This window comes from Dipodomys ordii, unplaced genomic scaffold, assembly GCF_000151885.1.
Source record: "Dipodomys ordii isolate 6190 unplaced genomic scaffold, Dord_2.0 Scaffold140, whole genome shotgun sequence".
NCBI lineage: Eukaryota > Metazoa > Chordata > Mammalia > Rodentia > Heteromyidae > Dipodomys > Dipodomys ordii.
In genome coordinates this window covers 3,847,742-3,870,501 of record NW_012267356.1, presented here as the reverse complement: position 1 = coordinate 3,870,501, position 22,760 = coordinate 3,847,742, and the positions used below count along the sequence as shown (strand labels likewise).

Here is a 22,760-nt window from a genome sequence, read left to right as displayed (position 1 = left end):
TTCTTAACTGCAAATTGCAGCTCTACCAAAAAAAAATCAGTCAGTGGATGGGAGCTGTTGAATAAAGACAGAGGTTTAATCCATTTTCCATGTCACAGAAAGGGGGGGGGGATGGGAATTTTGATGTAGAGAGTAAAATAATATTTTTGATACTAAAGGAAGTGTAATTTGATAGGTTGGTCAGAGGGAGTAATTTGATAATAAAGTATCAGTATGGAATCTTTGTTCTGTAGAACAAGTTTAATATTTTTACCTCCAAAAAGAAGTCATCCCCAGCCTCAAACGTGACTGTAAGCTTGTGCTACTGTGCCACATCTCTCTAAAAAAGCAAGTTATAACTTGAAATAGGAAAATATCCCCAAACCCTATAAATAACCATTAAGTTTAAAAAATACAATGGGCCAGTGAAATGACTCAAACCTGTAATCCTACCTACTTGGGAGGCAGAGTTCAAGGATTCACAGTTTGAGGTCAGCCCAGGCGAGAATGAGAGACTCCAACCCAACCAAAGGCTGAGTGTGGCAATGTACACCTACTATCCCTAGGGACATAGGAAAACACTTTAGTATGGAGATCATAGCCCTGGCCAGCCCAGGAATAAAGTGAAACCCACCCTTAGAAACAATGAATGTGGGGGCTGGGAAGGTGGCTCAGTGGTAGAGTGCTTGCCTTGCATGCCTGAGGCCCTGGGTTTGATTCCTCAGTACCACGTAAGCAAAAAGAAAAAAAAAAGCCAAAAGTGGCGCTGTGGCTCAAGTGGTAGAGCGCTAGCCTTGAGCTGAAGAGCTGAGGGACAGCGCCTAGGCCCAGACTTCAAGCTCCACGACCGGAACCCCCCCCCCAATAAAAAGAAACAATGAGTGTACAAAGGGGCTGGAGGTGTGTCTGGTAAGCTCAGGATAAGAGAAACTGAGTTCAACACTCAGTACCACTCAAACCAAAAAGCAGCATATTTTAAAGTAAAGCAACTATGAACAATGACAGCTTTAAGGCTTTTCTTTTAGGAAATATGAACATATTTCTAGATAGCAATAGGTTAAACATCTTCCTATATAATAAATTGGCTTACTTAATGTGTTCCTTGTCTTAAATCTTAGGAGGAAAAAAGAAAAAGAAAGAAAGAAAATCCCACAGTGCAGTCACCAGCTTGAGTGTAGAATTCAAGCACAGCCCTTGGAGCCTATGACTCTGAATACTAGTACACAATTAATGTAGGAGTTAGTGCAAGTAATTTATGCCTAACAGAAAGCATTCAAGCTTTCAGTTGCATTAGCCTATTAGAAAAGGCGGTGAGAAAAAGATAACCTCATATCAATAAAGCATGACAATTCTACAAACCTCTAATTACTGAAAATTTCAACATACGTGAGTTGAATAGATACCTTCCATCTTCCATCTACATTCAACTATTATCAACACATGACTATCCATCAAATGCTGTCCAAGATGAAAAAGTAATCTCAAGAGGCACAATGATATTACAATATCCACTGACAGGAAGTAGACTGCTTATATTACTTTTTAGGATGGTACTATTATTATATTAGGTTGGTGACTAAAACTTCAAAACTTGCTTTTGCAAAATTGTTGATACCTTTGGGTGGAGTTGAACAAAACAGTGAATATTCTCCCATAACAATAATGGCAAAGATCATATTCATATCTAATGCTTTCTGTCTGCCTCACACCAGCTGGTAGAATCAACTCTTTTTCCTTCTCATAATAACACTATGAATTTAGTACTGTTATTAAATTCACTTTACATGTGAGGAAACTAAGGTCTAAGGAATTATACTCAACGTCATAGTGCTATTTGGGCCAAGGCTGGGACCGGTTCCTTGGGCAGTATACTACTATCATTAATAGTCTTTTTTTTCTTTTTCCCTGGGGATGGAACCCAGGGTCTGTACATGTCAAGCAATGGCTCTACCACCGACTTATACTTCATGTTCTCTCCCTATTAGTATTCTTGGTCACCGTACTAAAGCACAGAAATGAGAGACTGGATAACGGTAGGAGGAAGTTAAGGACAGAGCTCTATCATAGAGGAAGGCAGAATGTCCTAAACAGAAATTTCTTGCATTTGTCAAACACGTACCTTTACTAATTCCATGACGAGATAGAGCTCAGTTGGCACATCCATCTCCTCAATCAGAAGCACAATATTGGGATGCTTCACTCTTCTTAAAATCGACACCTCATTTTGGATCATGTGCTCCTATTCAAGGGAACCATCGTCTTAATCAACATATACAAAACATATGAGCACCTTACTTGGCAGTACAACTATACTGTTTGAGGATTAAGGCAGATATATTTTGGTAAAATATAATGATATTTGGAGAGCCTAGATTTTTCAGAAGACAATGAGACTTAGGACCTATCATGACAACTATAAATTCCTATACAAGAGTGAAATGAAACTTAGATCACAAAAGTAAGGAGTGGTTATAAAGCAAAGGGAAGGAACATAAATGATATCCAATCATTACAACTAACTTTCATTCTTGGATTACTTATAAAGTTTTATTCTAGTAAGTATAAAATATTCTGTTCCACAAAAATGCAACTCTAAGCTTGTGTTTCTTTGGGAGTTGATCTATTTCTTTTTACCCTCAGAACACTACATTCATAAGAATAAACTTTATACATACTTTGCCTCGACATTTACTTTTCTTGATAATTTTCAGAGCATACTCTCTAGCAGTTGACCTGCAACAAGAAAGATGAATGAAAACCTTTAACTTTTGATCAGTTGAATCATTTTGCTATGCATTAACATCTTACTTCATCAATATCTTATAATGCTCTATTCCTTCCTTAAACAAGAACCATGTAAATATTTATAAGCATCAATTTTATACATACTTTATAGGCTGGCAAAACTCAAGAACAGCTAATGTAGACAGATCTTGAGCTATATAGGTTACTACTTTTTAAATAAATATACTATCACTACTACTGCTTTCCTTCCTTAACTCCTGTTAACTTGCTTCTCCCTCTTCTTGGAAGTGTTATACATAGCAGGATATATGTGTTATACATAGCAAGATATATGTTCCTGACTTCCTCCTTGTCCAGCCCCTTCCGCTCTCCCCTATACCCCACAACACAGGGTCTTGCTCTGTAGTTCAGGCTGGCATTAAACTCAGAATCCTCTGCCTCTGTCTTTTGAGTGTTGGCATTACAGGTATTCCCCATCATACCCAATGTCAGTCTCTTTTGAGAGGTAAATGCTTTTGACAAGGGGCAAAAGCAATCCATCCTGCCTTAATTAAAGGTATGGACTTAAAAGCTCAAGGTTGCTCCTCCTGCACTGCCTGTAGATTCTTCAAAAAAATCTACATGGCTATGACAGAGGGAGAAATGAGCTAAGTACAAGCTTGGACACTGGCTATCCCTACACCCCCTTCTCCCCAGGCCATCAGTAAGGAAGTGGAGTTAGAAGGGGGAAGAAGCACTTCAGTAAGAGGTGAAACATATTAGTGCCTATTAGAAGTGGGAAATGAGAAAGTGAAGCTAACTCACCTACACAGAACTGCCTCACCTTGGAAATGCCCTGGGTCGTAAAAGTCTACAACTCTTTTTGGGCTTCAGGAGTTTCTTTATAAGAGGCTTCTGAAGATTTCAAAAATTTGCAAATACTTGAGGAAAACTAGAAGCTGAAGGGTGTGTTTATTTTTTAAGGAATCACTGATATGTTATGATATGTAAGTCCGAGATTCAAATGTATCAGCAATTTTTTCTCATTCAGAATGTTTCATTTGGTGGTCGAGTAGATTCTATGCTCATTTGCCTTGACCCTGCCGTCAGTCCCAGACAGAAAGAAGGAACGGGGGGATGACACTTTGCGAGAGGCTCAAATTCAAACCTGGCTTTTCCCTCTATCACTTTCTCAAACAGGTAACTGGATGGCCAGGTAAAGAAGAAGGCTCCTTAGCTTTGTGATTCCTGTCTATCACCTTATCCTCCTTTCCCTTGAAGGAGTAATATTAAAGTACTACAAGTCCATGAGCTGCTGTAGGACCCAAAAAGCCCAAACCACCTCCACAACCAAGTCAGGAAGCAGAATCCCCAGTGAATGGGCATCTGGCTTGGCTCCCAGGATGTCAAGCTTGTGGGCTGTCTTGGGCCTGAAGCTGAAGGGAAGATGAAAGCAACTCTGGGCTGAGTTCCCAGAGTTCCCTGGGATTTCCCTCCTGATACATAATCCAATCAAACATTCCATTTCATTGACCTATGTTTCATATTGGACAAGGTGCGCCCCCATATCACAACTTTTCTTCTGGATGGCTTGAGGGAAGATCGATAAAGCCATAATAAAATCTTTAATTACTAGAAGTACATGTTTTTCCAAAGTAGTTGATTTGCAAAATGAACCCCCAAACACATGTTAAGACTAAATGTAAGCTGTAAGAATAAAAATGTAAGTACAGATTTTAAGTGGAAACACTTAGCAAGAAATAAAACAGGAATGTCTTTGCTTCCCTCCCTGTTCTGAGCTTTGAGGAATTCTGTGCCTGTGTAATTATTCCACAGGTGGTGATGAGCTGAAATGAATGAACTGCCTTTGTTGTTGTCAGTCATGAGGCCTGAACTCTGGGCCTGGGCGCTGTCCCTGAGCTCTTCAACTCAAGGCTAGTGCTCTACAACTTGAGCCACAGCACCACTTCTTCTGCTTATATGGTGCTGAGGAATCGAACCCAGGGCCTCATGCATGCAAAGGCAAGCACTCTACCACGGAGCCACCTTCCCAGCCCCTGAACTGCCTATTTTTTATTGAGGTTTTACACTGGTATCTAGAGCTTGTACTCAGAGCCTGAGCACTTATTCATTCAGGCTGGAGCTCTACCACTTGAGCCACAGCTTCTTTCCCAGCTTTTCAGTGGTTAATTGGAGCTAAGACTCTCAAGGACTTTTCTCAGCCTCCTAAATAGCTAGAATTACATATAGGTGTGAGCCACAGGGACCTGGCCTAGACTGACTCACTTGTTCTCAGGAGTTTGATATATGGAAAAACACTCTAGACAACTGGCTTGCTGGTGGTAATATGGGACATTTGCTTGTTTGTTCTTGAAATAATGCCCTTGGCCTTGTACAGACCCCTATAGGCTATAAAAAAGCAGTAGCAACAGAAGCTTCACCTTTTTTCTTGAACAGAGGAAATTAATTTGCATGTTGACCTTCCTATTAAGTATGACCTAAGAATAGTGCCTGAATTACTAGAGGGAAATCTCCAAATTTCAATTCAAACTGAATCCAGCTTTGTATGTGTTTACTTGAACTGGAGAAAACTATCTTGGTTAATATAACCATTCTCAATTGCATCAGTTCTATTACCCCCCCACCCATTGCCCCGAGTAATAGAATATTATGGAAAAGGGAATGGCTATTAAAAACTGGGATGCTCTGGCCAGGTGCTAGTGGCCCACACTTGTAAATGCTAGCTACTAATGAGTTGAGGTCTGAGGATCAGAATTCAAAGCCAGTCTGGACAGAAAAGTCTGTCATACTTTAAACACTAATTAAGTCAGAAAAAGGTGTAGTTCAAGTGGTAGAGTGCAAGCCTGGAGTGAAAAAGCCAAGCAGAAATTTGAGGCCCTGAGTTCAAGCCCCAGTGACAAAACAAAACAAAAAAATAAAAGTGGGAATACCATTGCTAGGAGTTTTCCTCATTTGCTATATTATGTAAGTTTAGAACAGCTTATGTGACAAGGGAATCTCTGCTGTCCAAGCATCCTGCCACAAAGCATTGATTTAATTCCACAGCAGTCCTGTGGCACTAAGGTTTTAAAGATGCCAGAAATACCCAGGAGGGCCTGAGCTCCTGGTAGCTCCACACTTGGTTGAGTTGGTGCTGGCATCTATGTAGTGGAGTGACTCGAGGACCAACCCTCAACAGATGAAGCCTCATCAACAGCAATCTTTGTTCATCAAATTACCATCACCTAGCCCGACCCCTCCCCTATGAGGAGGTCACAGAAGACGGCAGCCAACTGAGACTCTCATCTAGTACCTCCATGTCCAGTTTTCTTTCAGGGCTTCATGGCCTGTAAGGACCCAGGCAGGAAAGAAAGAAGAGCACCAACTAGCAAACCCAAAGGTATCTAAGCCGATATCACCTGATTCATCGCTCCATCCCAGTTCCACAGGAAGTTCCTCCAGACTCTGGGAACATGATTCTTGAAGACTGTGGAAATGTCTGTCCCTGGTAAGGCTCACCTTTTCTATATGAGTTATAGTCTGCTTACTAGATTGCAAGAACCAACAGTTCTATGGTGCCATTCCTCAAATAGAGACGGGAGCACTAATACCTAGGATTTTTTATAGAGTTAGAGGGAAAAGATACTTCCAGCAAACTCTTTACTGGTACTCTGACCTCTCGTTACAGTTTTCCAGCTCTATGAGTTTGCCTTGGTGGACTCAAAATGTCTCTTCCAGTTGAAGTTATTACCTTCCCTTAATAGGCCTTAGGAGCTCCACAGAGCACTTGAACAATTGCTCCTAGTGCACAGGAAGCAATCTCCATGGACCCAGCCATGCATTAGCAAAAGTATATGCTGGCACAGTATTACAGTAGGGCAGAGCTGGCGACTGTTCCTGTGTCCACTGTAGTAGAGAAACCTTGCCTGTGACATTCTATTCTTATCAGAGAGGACACGTACTTGCCCTCATTAATAAATATTCATTCCTCATATTGGTGAGACGTACCCCCCGAGAAATCTGTGCCATTCACAACATTCTTAGTTCACTTTTATATATTTCGGGACCTCTGGAAAATATTAAAAGAATGTTTCATGATACCTCTGGGGAGAAAGGGCACATGCCATATGTCCTTGTTCAACAGGGGCTGAATGCTAACACTTTTGAGGCAATCTGGTGTTTAGACTGAAGTTTCATACAGTAAGACCCAAGATGGAAACTCATGCAGAAAAAATGCAATCCAAGTTACAAAGGACAAACATGAATTAATTCTGGATGGAGACACAGGAAAACTCTAGTAGGAGGAGACTAGAATTATGAGACTGAAAAACCATTGTAATGCATGGCCCAGCTAGAAGTGACACGTGGTCACCATGTCAACCTAGCAGATGATGAGTCCTGGTAAATGACCAGATACCCCATAGAGAAAACACTGTGCAATCTGCTAAATACAGAATACTCTGCGACAGTGGAAAAGATGTTAAAGAGGGCTAGATTTGCTATTGGTTAAAATATCAATTTAATAGAAATTATATAAATGTGTGCATACACATTTATACATATCACACACAATATTCGGTCTTATTTGTCCAGGGCCAAATGTGATACATGTGCTTTGGCCCAGCTAAATTTCTTATCAGACCCTTGAGGAGAAGTTCTTACTAGAAGCAGTGGAGCTGGGAGACTAGAAGTGTAGGTTTGAGGGCAAAGCTCTGATCTAAGCACTGGTGAGCTGAATGACCTTGGGCATTTCAATTCTCCAGTCCTTTTCTACACTGGGATGGTAACATTACAGGATTACGATGACAAGGTAGTGAGACATTTTAAGAGCCTTGTCAACAGTTTATATTCAATAAACTCCTGTTTATGCATGCCCTTATTTGAGGAGGTGTGAGGCCCATGATAATAATGGGACATTTGTTTGGAGTCTGGCGGTACACTCTGTAAGTGAGTGGAAAAGAAGACACAGGTGACTGGGAAGCTTCCTCTTACTAGTTACTCATGCTCTGTCCTCATGGAGAGGGGTTGCTGAGACTGTTGTGCTGCAGTGGAACACAAGGTTTGGTAGGAGAATAGCTTAATAAAGGCTCTGCTACCGCAGTTGGGGAAGGGAGGTGTCTTCTGAAGGGTGACAAGGGATGGCAGGCAAATGTGGTGGACACTGGTCAAACATAGAACCTTGCCCCCTATCTGATAGACCTTCATCCATACTGGCTTGGATTTGAACTTTCTAATGAAAAAGAAAGACTGGCTCTTCTAGGCCGATGTTTCCTGCTGTCTTCTGGTCTGAGATATCTTCAGGAATATTCAGAAACTGGTGGAGCCACTAGGAGCAAAGAAGGGCAACAGGGAAGCATGGATACATCAGGCCCACTTCCACAAAGCTAGAGGACAGTGATTCAGGGAAGTGCCCCTTGATTTCCATACTCTGCCCACCTACCACTGAAAAGAAGCTGTGGCTGGGCTGGTCCCTTAAAGCAAGCAGCTGAAGGCCTGAGGTCACTTAGTCTAGGTTTGAACTTTACTGTCACATCTCAATCCACAAGCCACCAGTTACTGCCCATGATTAATTATCAAGAATGCAGGGATAAGCCATTCTCTCTCAACCCTTCCATCTGGTTCACAGACTACCTTTAATCTTAACCTTTAATAAAGTGATCACACTTTAATGGATCAAATATTGATTTTGTTGGGGTCAGTACATATACATTTTAAAGCCTTTCAAGATTAATGATTTTAGAGTAGTATTTACAGATCAAACATTATAGAAGGCTGTTCTAGTCTCTACAAAAATTCCTCTAAAAAGTGTGGGGAAAAGTACTCAATAAGACTTTTCTAATAAAGATACAAACTTACCTGAAAGAGCTGGCAATGTTTCGCCCAGTACAATAAAAGCAAAGCAAAACAAAACAAAAAACCCCAAAGTCTTTATTTACTAGATCTTGTCCAGGAATCACTACATTTTTCAAGTCTATTGTTAGATGGCATTTCTTTAAAGACTTTTTTTTTTGCATCTGGGATTCAAACATTAACTTACTCCATATGTGCCACAGAGTGCAAGTAGAGACATTATCTTGGATAACATAATGCCAAATGTTTCCTTTAAAGTTCCATGCAAATTATATCTTTCTCACCTCTCTACGCATTCCTTGACAACAGCAAAATTCCCATCTCCTATTGTCCTCCCAACTTTATATCGTTCTGTTATCGTGGCTGGAATCTGGAAGCCTTCCTCGGACACTTCTGGAAAAATCATGAATATGTTTTTATTGGTAGAAAAGGGGACACAGATGTTGAATCAGGAGACATTCAGAAGTATCCTCTTATAGACTGGGACTGATTTAGAATCAATATATCATTTTCTGTATATGACGTAATTGCATACCCTCCCTCTAAGACCATGTATATTCTCAACAGTTTTTACTAAGACAAATGATGAACTAAAAGGAATCAGATGAGGTCTACCTCCACTTATATAAATACAAGTAAAATTTTCTCCTGCAGTAACGATTTGAAAGAGAAAGCTTTCATTTTTTTTCTCCTTCCTTCATGCTAATTTGATTAATCCCATTTACTGAATACCCACTGTGTTAAGAGGAATGGCATTCCTATACACAGTACAGGAGAAAAATACAGTTCTTATGCAACTCTGGGCTTCTTGACATTGTTCAAGCATGAAAAATACTTGCTGTTTGGACACTTTACTACATCCTGAAATGGAGACCTCTGTAAAATTCCTTATGAACTAAGCATTGATTGCCACCCCTCCCCAGTTGGACTGAGCAGACTTTAGACAAATGTTCTCACCACCAACCTGCAGAGCAGATGTTGAGTTAAAATTGCAATATCTATTATGTCTGTGAACAGAACAGTTTTGTACTTTCAATTATGTTAGTACCACTAACACAACACATTTTCCACCCCTGAAAATGCATTTTCGAATATTTTACAAATGCCTAATAATGCTTTAAATATCTCAGGCCATAAAACTAAATAAGCCATGCTTAGGCCACATAAATATGCTGGATAACCTTTAACATGTTAAGGGTGTAAAAAGCCTTTTAGAGCTAGGCTCTAAAATTTACATGCTTTAAAGTTATAAATCCTAGCTCTCTCCCTCAGGCAATCTGAATGCAAACTGTGATGGAAGCTTAGTGGGTTTTCTAAATGTGCTCCTCTTCTGACCTTTCATCATCAGTGGAGACTGAATATTTTGTCTCAAAATAAAATAAGAACCTTAAGAGTGTGTGTGTGTGTGTGTGTGTGTGTGTGTGTGTGTGTGAGAGAGAGAGAGAGAGAGAGAGAGAGTGGCTTTCTGGTGTGTTTTGTATACCCACATTTAGTCTATTTTGTTGGGGAATAACACCTAGAGATTCTCAACCATCAGATACTTCAGAACTTCATGCTGGCATCATGATAACACTCACTCTGCATTCATAGTGGATGGAATTTCTGGGAAGTGTTTTCTATATTTCCTGTTCCTACTATTGCCCCAGGTGTTTGAGCAGCCTCTTCACTTCTTTTGGTGGCAACATTTTACTGTTAGTCCTCTATAACCTATCTAGATGGTACCCAGAATAAGTAAGAGCTTGAAGCCAATGTCCTCCTCCCTTCTCCTTGGGAAAGAGACATGATTTTACGTGTTTGAAGGACTCAGCCAGGGGATTGTTGTCTGTTCCATGGGATAGGAGAGGAATGATTGGTGTTAAATCTATTGCAAAGCATCTGAGTTTATAAAACATATCTGCAGATGACACCAATTTAAAGCCATTTAGTTCTGGGGTATTACAAGCAATCATCTTTGGTTGTAGGGTAAATGGGAAGTGGAATGGCTTGGTCACCCTCCCTTCCAGGAGAAGCCTGTACTGAGGCATCACCCAAAGCACTACTCTTGGGATTGTTTTCTTCATGATGATTGATAAAGAGAAGTTTACGCAAGGACCATTTCATTTCATTAGAAGAATACACCACATTCGAACAAAAGGGGCTTGTAGATGTCTGAACTACAAATGTTTGGAGATGCAAAAATGTCCCATACTATGTGGTAGTCAGGAAATTATTCTTATGTAAGTCATATGCCTTACTTGATGTAACAAAAATGTCTCCTCCACAGAGTGTTTGGATTTTGGGAGGGGGGATGGAAAGGGTTGGTTGGGAAGAGAATATCAATCATATCACTTAAAACAGCAAGAAGAGCCTATGATCTTCCCCCCCCAAAAAAAAATTGGGGATAGAACCCAAGGCCTTGCACGTGCTAGAAAGCCTTTACTATTGATCTACATTTCTAGCCCTTGATACTTCAACAGTGGCTTGCAAATAATCATTTTAGCTTTTTCCAAGAGTTTTCCCCTAATTGATTTGAGATTGGTGGAATGACCCCCAGGGAGGGGGGGGGTGTCATTATTTAACAGAATTAAGATTTGGAGGGCAGAAGAGGTTTGCTCAAAACCATGCAGTGAATTAGTGAAAAAAGTGGGCTCTGGAATCTGAGTCATTCAACCACATCACAGAGAATGAGCTTAAAGAGACAATATTTTTTTTTTCAATTGCCACTGAGCCAACTTTTTATAAAGCCACAGTTTATGTTCTCTTCAACATGTGGAAAGTTACTTTCTGTGATTTCTGAAGCAAACAGATTTCTGAAGCTGGCCTTCCTAGGAAACATACGCTCATAGGAATTGAAACATCTCTAAATTAGGCCAATTTCTTCTCCCCATTCTCCTAGAGCCATCCTAATCCCAGGTGAGAGCCATATTTACTTCCTATCCCCCAGTGATTGGCTCCCAAGAGCTGTTGGGAGAATAAATCCAGCCAACCCATTCTCTGCTCCCTGTACAAGCGGGGAAAATCCCAAGCCCATCACCTTCCCCAGGGCCATCGTTCTCATCCATCGAACTGCAGACTTTGGTGGAGGCAAGTGAAGTAGAGGAGCCGCCATGTTGAGAGCTCTGTAAAGGGACAGAAACAGAAAATAAAACAATTGGGTCAGAATGACCAGTCTCCATATGCTGTGTCCAGCCTGGAGTCTCAGGAGGTAGCTTTGCCCATTCCCAGGGAGGAACTTTGGTCTTCACACTTGGAAAAGAAGTCTTTAGCATATTCAATGATGGCCATCACTCTTTCCTATCCAATCTACCAGTAGCAGGTTGTGTTGACTGGATCTGGCTAGTTAATGTGCACCTGGACTTTCCAGGGATTTTGATTCCTTTTTCCCCAAATGAGCATCCTTTAGCTCACAGTTTGGGTTTGACAAATTTTAGGCACCCGTCTTCAGTCCACTGGCAAGTAGGGCTTCAAATATGGACCATTTTGATCTTATCTGCTATACTTACTATAATAGAGTAATACAGTTTTTTTTTTACAAAATGTTATAAAAAAATTCAGCCTTACTTCAGTTCTAAGAAAAATGTAAAAGAGTAGGCTTGAGATAAAGATGGGAGCAATAAAAAGGTTATCAGTCCATTAAATATTATGAAGTCTGAGGTAGAGAGAAGAATAAGAGCCTATCAGGAGCAGGTGGCTCATGCCTGTAATTCGAATCAGGAGACTGAGGTCTATGAATCCAGGTTTGAAGCCAGCCCAGGCAGGAAGTCCTTGAGACTCTGATCTCTAATTAACCACCTAAAAGCTAGAAATAGAGCTGTGGTTTAAGTGGTAGAGTGCCAGCCTTCAGCACGAAAGATCAGGGTCAGGGGCTGGGAAGGTGGCTCAGTGGTAGAGTGTTTGCCTTGTATGCATGATGCCCTGGGTTCGATTCCTCAGCACCACATAAGAAAAAAGAAAAAAGCCAGAAGTGGCTCTGTGGCTCAAGTGGTAGAGTGCTAGACTTGAGCTGAAGAGCTGAGGGACAGTGCCCAGGCTCAGAGCTCAGGCCCCACGACAGGAAACCCCCCCCCTCAAAAAAAATAAAAAGAAAGATCAGGGACAGTGTCCAGGCCCTGAGTTCTAGACCCAGGACTGATACAATTAAAAAAAAAGAATAAAAGTCCAAGTTTGATTGTTCCCTTATAATTTTGATGGATTTCTGACTAGGAGCAAAAATAAATTAGGTAACAACTATGTCAAAGCACTTAAAGGACAACACAACATCCAATATTGCGTATTTTGGCTGGGTAGGGATATACTTTAACAATGTATGGTTTCATTTTTCCCTCTAGTTCTTAAGAACACAAGTTGGGCACATTGCAATGCTATTTCTAAATGGTGAACACAGCTTGTCCTAAAGGCTCGTCCTTCTGCTTCCCTGGGTTTATCCACTTGGTTGGCCTGATGGGAGCAGGAGGCGGTGAGGGGGTGGCATTGGCTCATGCTGCCGGCTGTCTGTGGAGCAGAGAGAAGGGAAAGACCATCTGTAGTTGAGCTGATAATGAAGAGGCAATGAGAAGCAAACTTGACCTACTTTTCCTCGGCTTACCTGTTTCATTCAACCTCCTTCCTACTCCATCTAGCCTTATGTACAAAGTACAGCGCAGTGAGGCAGGGGGAATTCATTATACCCAACAGCCTTTACAAAGAAAAGATTTTAGTTTGCATTAAAAAACGACTCTAGTAGTTGGAGAATTGTTCTTGTAAGGCAATTTCAATCAAGGGCCATGGAGCATTTTCCTGGGTGGGATGAAGACCAGAGTATCTCATTGGATGAGTTCATGAATGCTGACAGCTGACACAATTGAGATGGAAGTTAATCAAAATGTGTTTAAAATTACAGGTGCTAGTGGCTCAAGCCCGTAACTCTAGCTACTCAAGAGGCTGAAATCTAAGGATTGTGATTCAGAACCAGCCCAGGCAGGAAAGCCCATGAGACTCTTATCTCCAATTAACTACTAAAAAGCGGGAAAGGGAACTGTGGCTTAAGTGGCAGATTAGTAGTTTTGAGCACAAAAGCACAAAAAGCTCTGAGTTCAAAAACAGGACTGGCACAAAAAAAAAAAAAAGAAAGTGAAACAGGAAATGACACCTTTGCTCCACTGCAAGGACTTCTGGAAGTTTTGTGATCACCTCTGAATCCTTTGAAGTTTATATGGCATTCCCATTAGTTCCCACTATCACAAACTGCTTTCTATCAATAAATTAGGGTTTGAGCTCTCTCTCCATCTTGTCCCCTCAAATCTTTATATGACCAGCAGCACACCTTTGTCATATGTCTAAATAGAAGAAAGATCCATGCCTAGTCATCACATGACACAATGGATACATACCCCATGGTATCAAAGGGACTGTGAACATCTCAGCTCCTAAACCATGCTCTGCTGACTTTTGTGAAAGTCTGTTTGTGTTTATAACATTGGAACAGGAGGCTGAGACAAGGAGGCTGAGACAAGGCAGACTTATGCTGATGACTGCAGAAAGTAGACATTAACAGGACCACATGTAAGGGGAAGTGATGTGTTTTCTGAAGCAGTATGATCCTTTATTTCTGGTGCTATTGCAGGAATAATGCTGCTCCAATGAAGAAAGCACTAAGGAAATGTCTAAGATCTAGAATTTCTCTTTTGATTTTCTGGTCCTTGAAATTTCTTCCAGTAGCATTACACGTAGTGCTTCACTGTAATGTGGACACATTGTGGTTTGGGGTGACAGATGCTCCTGTGGCATGTGGTGTTTTATATTTTAGGGTACAAAGACACATTCTTTCATTAAACATGCAAGTTAATAGATCTTCAGTGTGTTTCCTAGCAAGGATAGCCACAGTTTATATGCTCAGTTCTGAATTCTTCTAAAGTAAAACTACCAAGCACTTTCAACACAGAATTCTGACCCAAATGCTATCTCTCAAGCTGTTAAATTCCATAAGCTTGTTGTGTATTATTCACTAAATTGACTTATCAGCTAATGAATTGTATTTTCAACAGTGCCACCGAATGTCTGCTGTACTGAATGCTTGCCACAAGGCCAGCTGTGTTTTCTCTACCATATGCATGAAAGAAAAAGTTCCGGAAGGTTTTCAGGCTCTGGTGTGTGTGTGTGTGTGTGTGTGTGTGTGTGTGTGTGTGTGAAGTTGCTTATGCCGAATCCAGATTCCTGCTGGTGAAAATATATGCCTGATTATTTTATTTTGGCTGTCTGAGAATAAGCTGATCACTGAGAGTTTTAAGAAAAATCTTATTTACTTATAAGCAAAGTAAATGCAAAGTCCTAGTTTTGTTTATTATGCTCAAACAGAGTAAGATAAATCTATTTAATTTCTAACAGTGTTAGCCCTTCAGTTTGCTAAGGAAATAAGATTGTGAATGCTATGTACTTTTTTAAGACAAAGATCATCCAGGAACGTAAAGAACTTCAGAAACTAAGAGAAGACCTAAATATGATCTATTCCATGCCATTTCCATCAAGAAAACAAATTCCTCACTTACAGGTGACCATTTGGTGGCCAAATGACCTTTGCTGAAACATCACTGGTAAAGACACATGGTTCTGCAGGTACTATCGTAACTCTTACTATGTAGTATACAAAAGGAACCTCTTTAATTTATGTTGAAATTATGTCCTTTGGTATTTTCCATTTATTGTTTCTGCCTCTCATCTCTAGAGTCACCTGGAAGAGATCTACTCTATTTTCCATATGACAGCACTTCAGGTTTTGGGGAATAGCCACTGGGCTTCTGTGTCTACTCTTTTGATTTGCATATTCTCAGTTCCTTTAAGTTGTTCTTCAGGTGTCAGAGCTCCAAGAGCTCCTTTCACCTCTGGTGAACACATTCCAGCTGTCAATACTACTCTTTATAGCTGGTATTCAAAATTGAATGCAATTTTCTAGGTGTGTTATGACCAGCACAAATGAAAGGAAAAAATTGCCATTTGCTTTCTCTTGAGTAGAATGTTAGTCTACTTCAAAATCATATTGACTTATCAATGGTACCATGTGTTTTAACCTTCCACTGAACTCACAGGTGTGTCTCATTTCCTCAGACTGCATTTGAGAGGTTGGTGTTTTGGACCAACCCCAATACTTCATACATTCATTCATATGAAATGTCACCTTTATTATATTAATATGCTTCCATCCTGTTACTTTTTGGATTCTGATTTTTGTCACCTAACACTTTTATGTTTCTTTCTCTTTATTCTTGTTTTCCTTTCTTTCTCCCTTCTTTCCTCCCTCCCTCCCTCCCTCCCTCCCTCCCTTCCTTCCTTCCTTCCTTCCTTCCTTCTTTCCTTCCTTCCTTCCATCCTTCCTTCCTTCCTTTCTTTTCTTTCTCAATCTCTCTCTCTTTATCTCCCATCTCTCTCCCTTTTTTCTATTCTCTCCCTTTTTCTCTGTTAAAATAATTTTAGTAATCAGTTGGCCTTTTCAATATGGTTATTCCTAAGCCACCTCAATGTACATAACTTCTATCTTCCTAGAACTTATCACCCACAACTGCCTGAGAAAGTTTGAAAATAGCAAAATGAAAAGGGGTAAGCTCTTACTCCTTAGAACTGACCTAATGAGACTAGCCTTTATATCTGACCAATAAAACTTGAAAATCTCACCTATATTTTTGATTGCTTCTAAATGAAATCAGTTTGCCTATTTAGATTTTCTGAGCAGATTAAAACCATTTTAGAAGGAATATGTTACTAAGGTTTTGTGTTTGCTTCAGTCTGTTTGCTAATTCCAAAGCATCTGGACCTACAGTACAAAACCTACAGTTTATTTTAGAATTTAATGCAATTAGCTGCTCTGAGAGGCGTTCTAACATTTGAAATGTCATCACCTCCCAGCAGATTTAATGGGAACCATTTGGGCAGGTTGCTGACACCTGGATGCTTTTATAGCACACCTTCATAAGAGAACTAAGTCAGAACACATCCTTAAGTGTAGCTTTTTAGCTTGAGATCACATAACAGATGGAGAACATATCACACTTTTTGAAGTAAGTGAGAAAGCTGACATAACAGCTCTAACCACATTTTACCAAGATGTATTTGATGACTCTGTAGTAAAAGAAACAGTTCATTTTCAATGTTATGCATTATCCCTGCCACTCGCATTAATGTTGTCACTCATCTGGGGTCCATATTGCATCAAGAATTGGAAAGTATCCAACTGATACAACCAATATAGTCAAGATAGAAAAAGCTTGCCATAATTGTAAATCTGGCTGGATAATTGTGCAAATTCCACTTTACATTTTGTTCTGGCATCTTCTTATTACTTTTTTGAATTGATGTTGATGTGAAGAGTGGTTGAAAAAGTTTAGAGATCAAGTGGTCCTTGGCTTGTGATTTCCGAATCAGCATGATAAAGAAAACCTAATCAATAAATCTTATAACAGACTTTAAATAGTAGTCTTGGTAGTCTCAGTAGTTTATAGTTTTGAACATGAAGTTGATGGCTCATGTCTATAATCCTGTTTACTCAGGAGGCTGAGATATGAGGACTGAAATTTTAAGGCAGCCTGGGTAGAAAAGTCCATGAAACTCTTATTGCCAATTAACCAGCAAAAACCTGGAAATGGAGATGTATCTCAAGTGGTAGAGTGCCAGCCTTATGTGAAAAAGCCAAGTGAGAGCACGAGGCTCTGTGTGAAAGCCCCAGTACTAGTACAAAAGTAGGTTTTGATGACAATCTAATTTAACAGCATTAAAAACAATACTAGTATAGAAGGCAGAAGAACCTTAGTCTTCTGTGTAATATAGAAAAGCCATATAAATGTATTTGCTTCCCATGTGGTTATAAGACAGTAAGTTGAAGGCCTCATAATTTGAAAGAAGCACAATGGAAATGTCTTTTCCAAAATTCTTTATCTAAATTTATTTTTAATTTTTTTTTATGATACTAGGATTTTAACTCAGGGTCTTGACTTGGCTAGGCAGGTGCTCTACCATTTGAGCCATATCCCTAGTCCTTTGTCTGAATTCTTCACAGCATATTCAGCCTACATAAACTTTATGCTATAAATAATCATGTTAAGAACTAGGAATGAATATTAAAATTTTAAATAAAGATTTAAAATTTCAGACTGGGCACTGGTGGCTCATGCCTGTAATCCTAGCTACTCAGGAAGAGATCTGAGGATCAAAGTTCAAAGCCAGCTCGGGTGGGAAGGACCTTCCAGAAGAGGTCCACGACCTTCCAGAAAACTGGAAGTGGAGGTATGGCTCAAAGTGGTAAAGTTCTAGCCATGAACGAATAAACTCAGGGACAGCTCCTAAGCCCAGAGTTCAAGCCCAACAACCAACAACACAAACACAAAAAATCCATAAAGGGAGCCGGGCACCAGTGGCTCACACCTGTAATCCTAGCTACTCAAGAGGTTGAGATCTGAGGATTGCGGTTCAAAGCCAGCCCGGGCAGGAAAGTCCGTGAAACTCTTATCTCCAATAAACCACCAGAAAACTGGAAGGGGTGTTGTAGCTCAAGTGGTAGAGAGCTAGCCTTGAGCTGAAGAGCGCTCAGGCCCAGAGTTCGAGCCCCCATCACCAACCAAAAAATAAAATCCATAAAGGTTTGGTTACATTATCCCAAAGACTAGAGAACTAGTGTTCATCAAAAAAGCAGAAAATTAACATGGGAATATTGGCATCATGGCTGTGCTAGTGAAGAGAGGAGAGCTAAGGTTAGTAAATAAAGTGTGTATTCACGTCTATTGTCTGTGGTATGAGGTAGCCTTTGCTTCTGTTTTCTCATTATTTCACTAAGGCCAAGATCTATAAATTTGCAATCTAAACTACTCTTTTGAAAGAACTATATCAGCAGAACTATAAGGCAGCTACAATGCCTTCATCTGAAATCAAAATTTGGGAAAGGACTGGTAAGTTGTTTATTATTGTGAACATAGTCCTATCCCAATAGTTACTTTTTTGATGGAATTCCCAGCCTGTAATGAGGGGCGCTACATTTTACCTTAAACTAGTTATAATAAGGAAGTGTGAATTCAGTGTGGAATTCTATACATTTGGAAACATTCCCACTAATTATACCATTATTGCTGTGGAAAACTAATTTGATGTATCACACAAATAATAAAGAGAATCTATGTAGAGATAATTAACTTTAAGGTTAATATAAAATCTAATAAACTACTAAGTATAATACCAGAATGCTGAACTTTTATACATAATTGTAACATAAAATAGCTTCTAACTTGACCAGTAGAATTTTTTTATCCTCCTTGACAGTATACCATGGATAAAATATATAATGATTTTTGTTCTAGGTTAAAATAGAAGAATCCAGTATCTTATTACATCTATTTAATTTTTAATATATTTGTTTATGAATATATCTATTCAGTACATTAAAAAGAGTTTGCACCATGTGCCCACACATACCCATATACACATATACTCCCACAGAAAATCACATGACCTTGAGAAACATACTTTTAAGCCCAGTAGACAGCTTGTATGTTTGGAAAATGTACTTTAATTTCCTTTTTGCAACCAGTTGGCAATCTGGCTGACACACCCTTGGACCTAAGAAGAATAAATACAATGATTCTAACACAAGTAGCAGAAATAGAATTCCTCATCAGATAATCTACTTACTTTGTTGTTATCATCAGCATTTATACTTTAGATGTCATGTAGTTTGACTCTACAGTATCTCAAGCATCATTTGAGGATGGTCATCAAAGCATTGTGAAAATGACGCTTATCCCACACAGCCATTTCAGTTCCAACATCTATTCATCAAGCTTTCTGAAAGAAACTCGCGGTACAACATAGGCAGTTTTTCCTGTTTATTATATAGTTATTCTAAGGTGGTATCACAAAATTAACTTGGAGAGGAGTAACAGGGTCCAATGTGAAATACAAAGTACAAGATTTTACAATGCAACCACAGCATTAGAGATGGAACTTTCCAGTATGGGTAGTGGGTAGTTCAAGGACACATTTCATTAACTCTCAGATTTACAAAACTTCACTGATGACCTTGATCAATAGATTTTTTTTCCAATAGATTGCAGTTTAAAACATTTTCATACCAAATACCATTTTGAAAGAGGAGAATTCACATCCAAGTAACTCAAATGTAAGTGATAAGTATGTAACTTCTTCTTAAAATTGTTATCCAAATTTAAAACAATCGTAGCATATTTCAAAGTAAAATAAATAACTCAATTCATTGCTTGTTGATGAGTATAAACTCTTCAGAAAACCCATCACAAGAAAATTAACTTTTCTAGATCTTTGTCTATAAACATTCCAATAGATACTACCCTGGCTTCAAGAACATTCTGTGGCCATATATAATACAAATATCCACATATTACATGCATCACTTGTACTATCTTGGAATTTATCTATCATCTGTACTACAATAAATCATATGTCATGCACTCTTAGAAGTTATAGCAAGGGCCTCTGATGTCCTAGTTTATCCACATGCATTACAAGCACAAAATTGCAAGTATTTTTCAAGCGACAGAACAATAGACTGTATCAGGCAACTGGTAGACTGAATTCAATATATCTCTAATTTTCGCACTGTGGGCTATGTCAATCAAATACAGTGGGTCATTAACATGCACAATTAGAGATGTAACAATATGCATAAATGAGCAAAAGTACACAGAAAATTCAGTCAATTAGCATTTTCAGGTGTGTATATCTTTATGTAGATATACACAAGTAGCAAGTATATTCAAAACAGTTTAGATCATCGTCTTAAAGGAACACAGGTTGCCTTACAGGTTATCTGGCTTTGTTATTACACTTCAAAATATAATTTTAATTCTCTTCTATTTATGCTTCAATATTATACTCAGCTACTCAAAACTCTATATATCAATGTTTCACTTTGTAGTGACAATTGTTACAGCTGTCAACACACACACATCAGTTATATTAAATTGTTCTAATGATCAAACAGCAAGACAGCATGTACTTATTTGTATTTAAGAGTTAACACAATATTGGATTTGTCTGGATTTCAGTTTTTCAATCTGTCCTTGAATCAAAACATTGGAATATATATACACACACACACACACGTGTGTGTGTGTGTGTGTGTGTATTTGCCAGTCATGGGGCTTGATTTCAGGGCCTAGGCACTGTCCCTGAACTTCTTTGGCACAAGGCTAGCACTCTACCACTTGAGCCACAGCACCACTTCTGCCTTTTTCTGTTTATATGGTATTGAGGAATCAAACCCAGGGCTTCATGCATGCTAGGCAAGCACTCTACCACTGAGTCACATTCCCAGTCCAGAACATTGGAATATTTTAAGCTATGTTTGTCATACTAGTTTAGCAATCTATTAATAAACTGATGTTCCAGCAAATATGTCACAGTGCAGCACTTTATTACACAATGGTTTACACTGAATTCTATAAAAGCCAGTAACATATAAGGTTGTACCATAAATATCATACTTGACTATTAATGTACTATACACATACACAGATACTTACATAGGCATACATCCATGGACACACTGAGCCCTGCATGTTCACATAAACATCCATACACCTGTATAGATATATGGCCACTCTACACAAATCAAATGGATATACTTTAGGAATATTCTTGTATGTTTTCATTTTTGTGAGTTTTAGACAACATTGTTATTACGGAAAAGAAAAAGAAAACTCTCACTCAAGTGTAGATTTCAGGTGTAAACATCAGTGGAGGCTGTTTGACACTGGGACTGCATAGGACACACCAAAAACGCTTGTGAATATATATGTATATATATATATATATATTCATATCCAAGGATGTGTACTCATGGGTGGGCCTGAGACTTCTTCAAAGCCTCTGGTAGATACCCTTTAGATGCCCTGGCCCCACTTCATTTATTAAACAAGAAAAACCCCAGTAACAATCCCACATGATTCTCAAAGCCATAGTCTGGAGTTCACACTGAAGTTACATGCTTTCAATATTACTAGGTTTGGCATTTCTAAAATTCTGAAAACAGGGAACTATTTCTAGTATCTTTTCCTAGGATACCTATGTCTAAGCAAAATGTGAGCACATTAAAAAAACCTCTCAAATTTTAACTACAGCCCAGTGTTCAAAGCACACATTTCAAGATACCCATCAGGACAAAAACTCCTGGATTGCTGGATACAGTGCTTTCCTGTTCTGCAGATCTATTTTAAAATTCAGTGTCTCTATATAAAAGGGTTTTAAAAGGAAGTAAATCTTAAGTTCCTATACATCAACAATGTTGTTCCGCTAATGAACTCAAAACTTTGATTTTGTTGTTAAGAATTTTGTTTTTAAATTGCGTTTTAGGTATAATAGAATTATGCTCTGCATACAAAGAGATCTCAAAGTCCTATGAATGGTGTGCGATTTCAATCTCAGAGGGACTTTAGTTTCAAACAGTAAATGATATATATTGCCCTGAACAGTCCCTTAATAAAAGTCATATGTTCAAAAGATTAAATGCTGTGGAATAGCATTTCCCTTGGAACTGCTTGAATGGAAAATTGGCCATGATATCTATCGACAATTAGCACAAGTCCACTTTCTTTTTGCCGTGTCTAAGCAAAGCCACAGGCTTTCTATCAATTGGCAATATCTGTTACTTATCCAGAACAAATAGCATTTATTGGACCCCGCTAAGCAGTAGTTGTCTGTAAGACTGACAGGGCAGGGAAGTTGAAATTACTAGAATTTATTTTTGTTCTGGACCATCTGACCCCACCAGATTTTAAGTTAACTGTTCCATTGCTTTCTTTGCATTTTTTGACAGTTTTGTCAAATACATACTAGTCTTTTATGGACTCAACTGTATTAAGTAATGCATTTTTACAAAGACATAACTAAAACAGACACAGCATAGGCAACCTCACACATGTTTACTGTTTCAGCTAAGACAAAGCAGCCTTTTGATCTCAGCAGGAGTCTTGTTCATTTCTATTGGAAACAGTTTTAAAATCTTGAAGTCTGGAACAGGTATCATTATGAACTGTTCTTTCAAGATGGAATGGTTCAGTCTGCAAATCTTGAAAAATCTGCCAGAGAAGTGTCATTCTTTCCAACAGATTGGATAATGAGGCACTAATTATTACAGGGTTAAGTTTTCAAATGCTGTTTGTCTGGACATTTTATTTTTCTTCTTCTGATTTTTGGTTAGAATATTTTATTCACTTATAAAGTGAGAGAGTATCATAGAT

The 22,760-nt window shown here is 39.0% G+C and overlaps 1 protein-coding gene across 4 annotated transcripts in view; it reads right to left on the bottom strand.

Annotated features, from left to right (window-relative positions):
- The window catches only part of Dclk1 (doublecortin-like kinase 1), a 346,512-nt gene that overhangs the window by 56,743 nt on the left and 267,009 nt on the right, over positions 1-22,760 (bottom strand). For all 4 annotated transcript variants that reach the window (XM_013031454.1, XM_013031455.1, XM_013031457.1 and 1 more), the window contains 4 exons: positions 11,567-11,651; positions 8,838-8,946; positions 2,655-2,712; positions 2,099-2,218 (listed from right to left, as the gene is read on the bottom strand). In XM_013031454.1, coding sequence (XP_012886908.1) covers positions 2,099-2,218; positions 2,655-2,712; positions 8,838-8,946; positions 11,567-11,651 — 372 coding nt within the window. The remainder of the gene's footprint in view (positions 1-2,098; positions 2,219-2,654; positions 2,713-8,837; positions 8,947-11,566; positions 11,652-22,760) is intronic.